At 40.6% G+C, this 11,431-nt stretch overlaps 1 protein-coding gene across 1 annotated transcript in view; it reads right to left on the minus strand.

Annotated features, from left to right (window-relative positions):
• The window catches only part of SERGEF (secretion regulating guanine nucleotide exchange factor), a 324,210-nt gene that overhangs the window by 266,983 nt on the left and 45,796 nt on the right, over window positions 1–11,431 (minus strand). Inside the window, exon 8 of the mRNA XM_042783005.1 lies at window positions 8,988–9,146. Coding sequence (XP_042638939.1) covers window positions 8,988–9,146 — 159 coding nt within the window. The remainder of the gene's footprint in view (window positions 1–8,987; window positions 9,147–11,431) is intronic.

Consider the following 11,431-nt stretch of genomic DNA (forward strand, 5'->3'; position numbering starts at 1 on the left):
AATTACATAACTGGCAAGGGACTTATCTCTAAGCTTTACAGAAGACTCCAATGCATCAACACCAAAGGAATTAACATTCCAATTGAAAAATGGGCAGAAGACATGAATAGACACTTCACCAAGGAGGATATTCAGGTGGCCAGCTAATACATGAAGAGATGTTCACAATCATTGGCCATAAGAGAGAAGTAAATCAAAACAACAATGAGATACCATCTTACCCCAGCACCGATTGCAAGGTTCAACAAGACAAAAAAATAACAAATGCTGATGGGGATGTGGAAAGATTGGGACTCTCACATGCTGCTGGTGGTACTGTGAAGTGATACAACCACTGTGGAAAGCAGTAGGGTGATTCCTTAGAAAGCTGGAACTGGAGATACCATGTGACCCATCAATCCCATTACTTCTAGGTATATATCCTAGAGAGGTGAGAGACAGGATGGGAACCAATATATGCACACCTATGTTCATCACAGCACTATTTACAATAGCAAAAAGATGGAAACAACCTACATGCCCAACAGTGGAAGAATGGATGACCAAACTATGGTACATACACATAACGGAATGCTACGCAGCACTAAAGAATAATGTAGAATCTGCAAAACACCGCATAATATGGATGAACTTGGAGGACACTATGCTGAGTGAAATAAGTCAATCACAGAAGGACAGATATAGCATTAGTCCTTTGTTGTGTAGGGCCAAGGAAAGGTTTAATATATGGAGGGAAATTTCCTTTGTTTGTTGCCAGGGGTGGGAGGGGAGGAGAGGGAACACTGCAAAAAAAAAAAAAAAAAATGCATTGACCCATGTCACTTTAGTTTTGTGTATTTCACTGTACACAAATTATATTTCAATAAAATGCATTAAAAAAAAAAGGACAGGAAAGGAAGAAAAGACCAAAATGGATGTCAGAAGAAACGCTAAAATTTGCCCTTGAGCAGAGAGTGGCTAAAGCAAATGGAAAAACTGACAAGATAAAAGAGCTGAGCAGAAGATTTCAAAGAGCAGCTCAAGAAGACAAAGTCAATTATTATAATGAAATGTGCAGAGACCTGGAATTAGAAGACCAAAAGGAAGAACACACTCAGCATTTCTCAAGCTGAAATATCTGAGGAAAAAAATATAAGCTTTGAATTGCAATATTTAAAGATTCTACAGCCAATATGTTGAATGATGCAGGAAACATCAAAAGAAGATGGATGGAATACTATACCAAAAAGAATTGGTAGATGATCATTCATTTCAGGAGGTGGCACATGATCAAGAACCAATGGTACTGAAGGAAAACTTTGAAGATGTACTGAAGGAACTGGAGAAAAATAAGGCTCCAGGAATTGACAGAATACCTATTGAGATGTTTCAATAAACAGATGTCAAGCTGGAGGCAATCACTCGACTATGCCAAGAGATTTGGAAGACAGCTACCTGGCCAACTGACTGGAAGAAATCCATATTTGTACCCATTCGAAAGAAAGGTGACCCCACAGAATGCAGAAATTATCAAACAATATCAATGATATCACACTCAAGTGAAATCTTGATGAAGATAATTCAAAAACAGATGCAGCAGTATACTGACAGAGAACTTCCAGAAATGCAAATTGGATTCAGAAGGGAATGTGGAGTGAGAGATATCATAGCTGATGTCAGATGGATCTTGGCTCAAAGCAAAGAATACCAGAAAGATGTTTACTTGTATTTTATTGACTATGCAAAAGCATTCAATTGTGTGGATCATAACAAATTGTGGATAGCAGTGAGAAGAATGGGAATTCCAAAACACTTAATTGTACTCATGAGGAACCAGTACATAGACCAGGAGGCTGTTGTGAGAACAGAACAAGGGGATACTTCACAGTTTAAAATCAGGAAGGGAGTGTGTCAAGGTTGTATCCTTTTACCATACTTATTCAATCTGTATGCTAAGCAAATAATCTAAGAAGCTGGACTATATGAAGAAGAACATGGCATCAGGATTGCAGGATGAATCATTAATAACCTGAGATATGCAGATGATACAACTTTGCTTGCTGAAAGAAAGGCTGACATGGAGCACTTACTGATGAAGATTAAAGACTACAGTATGCAGTATGGATTACACCTCAACATCAAGAAAACAAAAGTCCTCACAACTGGACCAATAACCAGCCTCAAAATAAACGGAGAAAAGACTGAAGCTGTCAATGACTTCGTATTAGTTGGTACTACAATCAACGCCAGTGAACCAGCAATCAAGACATCAGAAGACATATTGCTTTAGGCAAATCTGTTGCAAAAAACCTCTTTCTGGTGCTGAAGAGAAAAGACATCGCCTTGAAGACTAAGATGCTTCTAACCCAAGCCATGGTATTTTCAATCGCCTCATATGCATGTGAAAGCTGGACAACGAATAAGGAAGACCAAAGAAGAGTTGATGCTTTTTAGTTGTGGTGTTGGTGAAGAATGCTGAAAGTACCATAAACTGCTAAAAGGACTAACAAATCTGTCCTGAAAGAAGTGCAGCCAGAATGTTCTTTGGAAGTGAGAATGGCCAGACTTTGTCTCACCTACTTTGGTCATATTGTCAGAAGGGACCATTCTCTGGAGAAGGATATCATGCCTGGTAAACTGGAGTGCCAGAGGAACACCCTCAACAAGATGGGTTGACATGGTGGCTACAGTGATGAGCTCAGGTATAGTAGGGATCATGAGGCTGGCACAGAATTGGGCAGTGTTTTGTTTTGTTGTACATATAAGGTCACTATGAGTCGAAGACTTAACAACAATATATGAGATCAAATTGACAACAGTAACTCAGAAGATTAGAGAGGAACCTTAGGGGGCAGTGAGTTTATGTTAATGAGAAAAAAACAACTCAGAAAAAGAGGACCAGAATGACTGCACAACTCAAAGAATGTAATTAATCATATCGTATATGGAGAAACTATTGGATGGGTGTATGTTTTGCTAAGCATATTCTCAACAACAACAAAATAAATTAAATTTAGGGGGGAAAAAAAGAGGCAGCATGGTGAGAAATGTGGCTGGGAAGGTAAGCAGAGGGCCCATCACATAGCAACTTGTAGGACCACTAAGGATTATGGCTTTATCATAAGAGCAAGGTGAAGACATTTAAATGTGACACCAAAAAAACCAAATCCACTGCCATCGAGTTGATTCCGACTCATAGCAACCCCCATTGGGTTTCTAAGGCTATAAATCTTTACAGAAGTAGATTGCCTCATCTTCCTTTTGCAGAGTAGCCGGTGGCTTTGAAACACTGACCTTCCGGTTAGCAGCCGAAGCCTTACCCACTATGCCACCAGAACTCCTTTAAATATGACACAGAGTTTGAAAAGATCTTTCAACTGCACTATGGAGAACAGATTTGGAGGGGAGAAGAAGTGAATGTGGGAAGATCAGGACCAGTCAGGATGCCACTGCAGGGTCCAGGCAAGAGGTAACAGTGGCCTGAACTATAGTAGTGGCAGTAGAAATGGTGAGAACTGCCTCTCTCCACACAATCAGTAAGCCTTCAGAGCGAGATTCAAATCTAGGTCTGTCTGCCTTTACAGCCCATGTTTCTCTCTACCTTGTCACTATTCATTCATTCAGCTATTGGTTATTGGTGATCTACTACCTGCTAGGCCTGTCCCAGGTGCTAGGGATACAGCCATAAACAAAACAGACATGGCTCTTGAGGAATTTACAGTTCAGACAGCAGACTAATAAGGTTAGAAATAAAGATATACCATTATAAATCGGGGGAAGTACCATGAAGGCACAGTAAAGAGTATGATCACAGATTTGAACAGAGAAAAACTACCTACAAAACCACAGAGAGCTGCCAGACTATAATATAAAGAACCACTTGTCTGCTGCATGTGAGTGACAGACTTAGGAAACCTCGTCTGTTACAGGTGGATATAGAGCACAGCATCTCTGTTCAGCTTATGAGTCCTCAGGGAAGAAACTGGTATGTCTCAAAGCCCTGCTGAAATGGAAGTTTTCCTAAAAGCAACTACTGACTCCTTAATTCACTCACATATCCCAACCTCAGGCCCCCTCACTTATGTGCACACTGCATTTTATGGTTAGCTAGGCTCTATCACACAGATTCATTCATTTGAACCTCACAGCAGCCCTCTGGAGAGGGCAGGCTGGTTGTAATATCCTACCTGTGATGAAGAAACTAAGGCCTAGTCAGATGAAGTGACTTAACCAAGGACACCAAACTAGGAAAGCATCTGGATCTGCCATCCAATTCTCACTAGAAGCACCTCGGCCCAGGAAATCATCAATCTCAGGTGAGACAGCTGCAGGTCACTGAGCCTGGATGAAGACACCCAGGAGTCCCATGAAGTTCCTGAGAACAATGATCAGGGACATTAAGCAGTTTGGGAAAGGTTTCTAGAATGCAGCTCCAGCAGCCTGGAGATACAGGTACCCTTGCCAACTTTCCCAGATTAGAACAGGTTCTTTTGGACTTTCTCCAAGAGCTTCTGACTAACAGAAAAGTATTTTTCCATCACAGGCACTGCAGGCAGGCACCAGACTCCAGAGGGGGCAGGGCAGAGAACGCATCTCAGATTCCCATCCAGGCACACAGTAAAGGGATTCTGATATACGTGAATTACCATTGCTAACCACCAACCACTGGGCATGTCAGTTTTGGACACTATGTCTGAACTTTCTATGGGGGGCTGCCATAACACTGTAGAATGCTTAGCAGCCCTGGTCTCTACCCACTAGACACCAGTGGTGTACCCCAGTTGTGACAACCAAAAATGTTTCCAGACACTGCAAATATCCTCTAGGGTACAAAACCACCTATGGTTAAGATTCACTGGTCTAGGGACTATGGAGAAAGGGAAAAGCAAAGTCCTCTTCCTTTCTTTCTCCCATCCCATCCCATCTTTCCTGGCCAGATAAACAGTCCTAGGCATAATCAATGTCACACAACTAATGCCTCCCAGAAGGAGACTGAGCAGCTCTGTGTTGATGTGGCCATGATGTAGGTCCCAGGAACAATTCATCACTGGAGCTTGTGAAAACAAGAGTCAAGTAATTCCTTGTTCCACTAATGAGCTGTTTCTGACTCTGCTGGGAAATCTTGTTTCCATTAATGTGAGCAGCTGAATCTGATTAAACTGGAAGCCCTGAGAGTTTCTTCTCAGTGACACTGTGCCAGGGAAAGGGCTTCCACTGATGACAGAAAGAGCTCAAAGATGGTGAATCAAATAAACAGCAGGAGACTCTCATTTACCCAAAAGTCAGTACAACAACTAGGACACTGCAAAAAACCCAGGTTTTAACTTCTGGACTTAGGAGAAAGAGGCAAGTGACAAAGAACATAAACAAGAGACCTGAATGAACAAGTTAATTAGACAGCTGAAACGTTACCAAAAACCCATGCTTTCGAGTGGAGGTGGAGACCTGAAGCTGAGCTCCAGAGCAGCTGGGGTGACTCACACAGTGTCAGGGATGTGAGTTCCAACCTCCCACCCTGAGGGCTGGGCTGCTGGCCCAGATGTGAGAATCAGTATCAGTTACAACACTCCAAACCTAAAATCAAAGAAGCAGCATCTTTACGTCTTTCATTAATCAACTACCTAACTAGTTAAAGGATTTACTAACAGACTCAACCAAACACACCACCATTTGAGAGTAAGTGTATTTTATTGCACTGTAATTCTTTGAAGACTGACTAACCATGAGACGCCTACCTGTTAACACCCAATTACTCAGACTACTGTATATAGTTAACCAAAATAATCTCTTTTTCACCTATTTCTGGATGAATGAAATATGCTATACACACAAAATTATTTTTCCAAATCAGTGGTCAGTCTATTCGGAAGGTCTAATATATAAGATATGCTAGACAAATTAAGAGCAATTTCTATGCTTATTGGAGGATGAATTCTGGAGTCAGACCAACATGAGTTTGAATCCCCTCCCACCACTTCTTCCAAAGTGGCCTTGGGACACTTGCTGAAACTGAGCCTCAGTTTCCTTCCCTATAAAATGGGGACATAAATGCTCACTTCATGGGAAGATTATATGACATAGCAGATAAAGTACCTAGGATCCAGTACTGGCATACAATAGATGCTCAATAAAAGTTACTCTAAGGAGCTCTGGGAGAGCAGTTGTTAAGGCATATGGCTGCTAACCAAAAGGTTGGTGGCTTGAATCCATCAGCCACTCCACAGGAGAAAGATGAAGCAGTCTACTTCCATAAAGATTTACAGCCTAAACTCTAGGGGGCAGTTCTACTCTGTCCCACAAGGTCACTATGAGTTGGAATTGACTCAATGGCACTGGGTTGGATTTGATTGGAAAAGTTACCCTACCTTGATTTTCAGGCTATGAATGGCATACGCCTAGGGCTAGAGTTTTGCATTGCAAGAGTTGAAAATAAAAACTTCTCTATTGTATTAGCATGATTCAAGTTAAAATAAACTAACAAAGCAGTACCTAGTTCAATATAAAGGACTTTAATAAATACATAAAAATAATTTGCCTTAGCAAAAAAATAAATTGCTTCAAAGATATTTTAAAAGTACCCTCAAGTTTTTTATCCAGATTCTGACTTTATTTAGTAATAATTTATACAAAACAATTTGAAGACAGATACAGCCCATTCCTAAAACAGAGATCATTATGTTTTGAAGGACAGGGTATCCCAGGTCAGTGTTTCTCAAACTTTAATGTCCAAAAAAGTCACCAAGGGAACTTGTAAAACTGTTATTTGATTCAGAAGGCCTGGGGCAGGGCCTGAGAGTCTGCATTTCTAACAAGCTCCATGTGATGCTGATGCTGCTGGTCCACAGACAAATTCTGAGTAGCAACGTGCTAGCATGCCTTTCATCCTATGACATCTGTCATATTCAGCCTTCAAATCCAGCCCAGATTCTACATAGGTCTTCTGAAAATCCTTCCCTAACCACATTCTCTACATAGTCTGTATGCTACTTTCGCACTCTGTACTTGACTCACACTGGAGTGCAGTTTAATTTAATTACAGGTCTATCTTCCCAAGTGAGCAGTGTGGACTACTTAAAGGCAGGATTTGTAGCTAGTAATGGACATAGTACATAAAGAGATCCTCAGCATTTCTTGGATGGATGAAAGGATGGATGGGTGGAATGTAAAGTCTTCCACTCTACATTCTTAAACTTAAGTCTACTTTATACCTTCTAGTTGGAAGGTGTGGCCCGTCTTTTCTCCTCTATTTCTCCAAGGCTTAAAACACTGCTCAACAGGTACTTAATAAACAATAACTGATTTGGTTGGATTCCTGAATCCAAAGAGACAAACTGAAGCTCTCTGTTAAGAACCAGAGGCTTCTGCCACTGAGCCTTAGTGAAGAGGTCAGCAATCCTTGCCTTCTACCATGCCTTGTATGTATTTGAGGATGTTTAGTCTCTTTTAACTAGAAACAGGTTGGTACAGGAAGATGAGTACGTTCTCCACAAGGCAGTGGAGATATAGAAGTGAGCAAGACTAATATGGTGCTTTTCCTCACAAAGGTTGGGGTCTGGAGGAAAAGACAAATATTAAACAATTATACAAATAAGCAGCTACTATATTAAGCGAAGACATTCTGGGGTGGTATATATGGTTAAATGCTTGACTGTTAAATAAAAGGTTAGCAGTTCAAACCTACCCAGAGACACCTCAGAAGAAAGGCCTGGTGACCAGCTTCCAAAAGATCACAGCTTTGAAAACCCTATGAAGCACCATTGTACTCTGCACACGTGGGTTCACCATGAGTCAGAATCGACTGACAGCAACTGGTTCATGGTCAGTGAGACTCTAAGAAAAAGTTTCTGTAAGTGGTCTTGATCTTCAAGCAGTCTGAACCGTCTTCAGGGAAGTCATGCTTTTCCTCCAAATGAATGACACACTTTCTTTAGAGCATCCTCTGAATTGGTAAATACAGAAAGTTTATTATATACCTTTATGATGCAGGCCTCTGTCCCAAGATGATTATAAAACTTTTTTAAAAGACCAGTTGAAAACATCATAGCTACAAATGCTCATATGTCTGTGTGTACAATTGTGATGTGTGACTTACCAAGGATAACTGAAGCTGACCGGAAAATCTACAAAACTCAGCAAGTTCTGACATACAGTCTCTAGGTATCTGGGAGTCTGTAGGTCTCTGGGTAGCTAACAAGCAGGACAAAAGTAGGCAAGGGGACTCCTGAAAACCCCTGAAGTTCAGAAGGCCTTGACATGATAATAAATCGTAAGAATTACAAAGTGCCTGTCTAGGGGAGTCTGTGTAAATCAGCAGGAGCTCTGGGAAGTAGGCATGAAGAGAGGCCACAAGAAAAATAAAACCAGAGAGTAAGTAAGGACTGTGAAAGCCAGGAGAAAAGACCTGCACTGAGGGAAAGATGAGAAAGAAATGAAGACTCAAGAGAACATAAAGATGTCAAAAGTTGTATGTATAGCATGACACGGTAACATCTGAGGAAATATATGGGATGTCTGAATCGATGTACATAGTTTGTTATGGTCAATAAAAGTTTAATTCAGAACACCATGCCAGCTATGATCCAAAATAATGCTCCTGCCTCAGTCTTGAAATATTTCTCTTTATCTTAACATTTGCTGGCACTTGTAACTTAGACCTAGGTAGAAATGCAAAGTGAGTCACCTCTTCAGCTGTGACAAGACTCCCCAACCAATTTGGACAAACTTCTGGGTGATGATTGCTACAGTAGATTCCGTCTCAAAGCCTCAGGGACTCTTAGGGTCAGAAAGAGTTAACCTTACCCAACCTTGCCTTTTTTGATGAAAATTTGTGACTCAAAAAGGAAAAGTCACATAGCTGGCCGAACGCAGAAAAAGACTCCAGGTCCTCCCCTTTCCAATCCTTAAAACTTTCATCAGTACAACTTCCTTAATCCCAAGCATTCGTGGCTATTGAGACAGCTGTCCCCCAGCTGCTCTTACCAACCACAAATTTTCTGTTGCTCTCTCACCTGTCTGGGCAACCAGGTGTGTCCACCCACTCCAGATGGCAGTGACCTTTTCGTTCTGAAAAAAACGTACTTCTATTTTCTGGGGCACAGGAATGAAAGCAGCCTGGCTTGCCAGTTGCCCATGTTTGTTGCTCCCCCAAACATATAGCTCTCCTGAATCTGAAACAAACAGAAGGGGAACAAAAGACATAGAGGAACATTAGTTCAAAGTGACAGAAAACAGTATAAGTTTGGAAAAGAAGTTTTATACTTATGCTGCAATTGCGAGTGGAGCAAGGCAAGATACAAAACTCATGTGTAGCGATAAAAAGATTTTACAAAATTCTACACATAGGAAATGAGGCAAGTGTTCTTAGTACTTTGTTAAGGAATGGGAATGTGTGACTTCTTTCATTTATTCACTCAAAAAATATTTATTCAGCATCTACCATGTGTAAGACATATGTTTCTCTATTTTCTCCATTTTTCAAATAGGTGCTTACAAAAATATTTTTTAAATAACAGGTTAAAGGATGTACTGACGCGTAAACTTTTTTTAAAAAAGATTATTTCACTGCATGCACACTCTGCCAACAGGAAATATAATACCATCACATCATATGTACTTAGCACTCTTGCTCCTCTGAACCTCGTAACAATCCTGTGCTATGTACACAAGGATGCAACTGACTGACATTGTGATTTAATAGAAAGAGAGCAATCCAGAGTCAAGTGACTCTGGCTTCTATTCCTGGATCTGGTATGTGACCTTAGACAAATCACTTCCTCTCCAAGCCTTAGTTTCACCTGATAAAAATTGGAAGGGAGGGAAGTTGGTCTAGAAGGGCAGACAATATAACCAATGGCACTGGTAACAAGAGAGATGGGTGGGGGCTGTGTAATCCAAAAAGCACATGCCTATCTAAAAGGCATTCACATGAAGGGTTTTTTTTTACCTGAAAGTCAAACAAAATGAGACCACAGGCAATAGTTTGGCCTGGTGTAGTGCATAAGGTACATGACTGTTAACCAGAAGGCTGGTGGTTCAAACCCACCAGCCACTCCTCAGAAGGAAGATTGGGCAATCTACTTCCCTAGAGATACCACCTCAGAAACCCAAGGAGGGGTCATTATGAGTCAAATCGACTCAATGGCAGTGAGTTTTGGATGGGTTGTCAGTGTGCAACTAACAGTTTTTCCAATCCTAACGTTTTAAGGTTCTATAACTGTGTTGTCCAATACAGTAGCTACATGTGGCTACTGAGCATCTGAATGTAACTCATCCAAATTGAGATGTAGCTTACTAATAATTTTCATATTGACTGCATGTTGAAATAATATTTCAGATATAATGGACTAAGTAAAATACATTATTAAAATCAATTTCACCTGTTTGTTTTTAAATTTGAAATATGGCTATTATTATATTTCTATTAAACAGCACCTGTTCTAAGAGACAAATTAATCAAGGCTGGGAGATGTGAAGGGGATTCTGCAAGATCACATGACTAATAAGGGATCAAGTTGGGACCAGGAGCCAGGTCTTCTGCTGCCACTCCACTGTTTGACTCCCAATATAAAAAAATAAAAAAGTTTTATAGTATTGTTTGCCTTAGGTCATCTGGTACATTCCCAAAAACTCATCAGAAGCCAAACAGTATTACTAAAGGGCATTAGACTAAGATTCAAAAGCCTCTGCTCAAGCTTCAGAAGGTCTGATACTCAATCACTATTTGGCACTGGACATGTTAACTGCATATACCTGGGTCTCTCTACAACTCTAAAATGAGGCCATGCAAGTCAGTGGACCCTTTTTAGTTAGAATCCAGGTAATCCTGCAGCTCTGATATTCTAGAGTTCTGTGAAGTGAATTTGGGGTATTTCACTTCCGGAAAGAGGGCAACCTCCCTGGACTTCACAAGGGTGGGAGGTATAAGTAAAAGGATCACTTACAAGAGGGCAAAGGAGCCCCCTCAGCAAAGTATCAACTCATTAAATGAACTGGCTAGCTAAAAGATGATCCACTGATAATGAAGCTGTCTGTAATAAGCCTTCCTCTATCTTAGTACTTCTAAACCATCTTTTTGAAAAAACAGGCTGTCTTCTATATGAGGATCATTACTCTGTTGCATCAGCAGGTAAACTAAATTGTGCTGCTCTGCCAAATAGTTGCATAATCTACAACTCCAGAGGGGAAAAAAAAAGGCCTATAGAGCACTGAACAAACTCCAAGGATGCAAAGTATGATTTGTAACAGCATGACTAGACAAAGAAAAAGAGCCGTTAATCTTATTTTTAACTTACTTTCAAAAGATCAAGAACCAATCCAACATCTTCATCTAAAAAACACCCTTGTAAAAATATCCCACAGAGGGACTGTAAAATGGTACAACCATTGTGGAAAGCAGTATGGCGATTCCTTCAAAAGTTGGAAATACAAATACCATTTGACCCAGCCATCCCAT

Source organism: Orycteropus afer, unplaced genomic scaffold (genome assembly GCF_000298275.1).
Source record: "Orycteropus afer afer isolate SDZICR_OR568_19922 unplaced genomic scaffold, OryAfe1.0 scaffold00014, whole genome shotgun sequence".
In the NCBI taxonomy this organism is placed as follows: Eukaryota; Metazoa; Chordata; class Mammalia; order Tubulidentata; family Orycteropodidae; genus Orycteropus; species Orycteropus afer.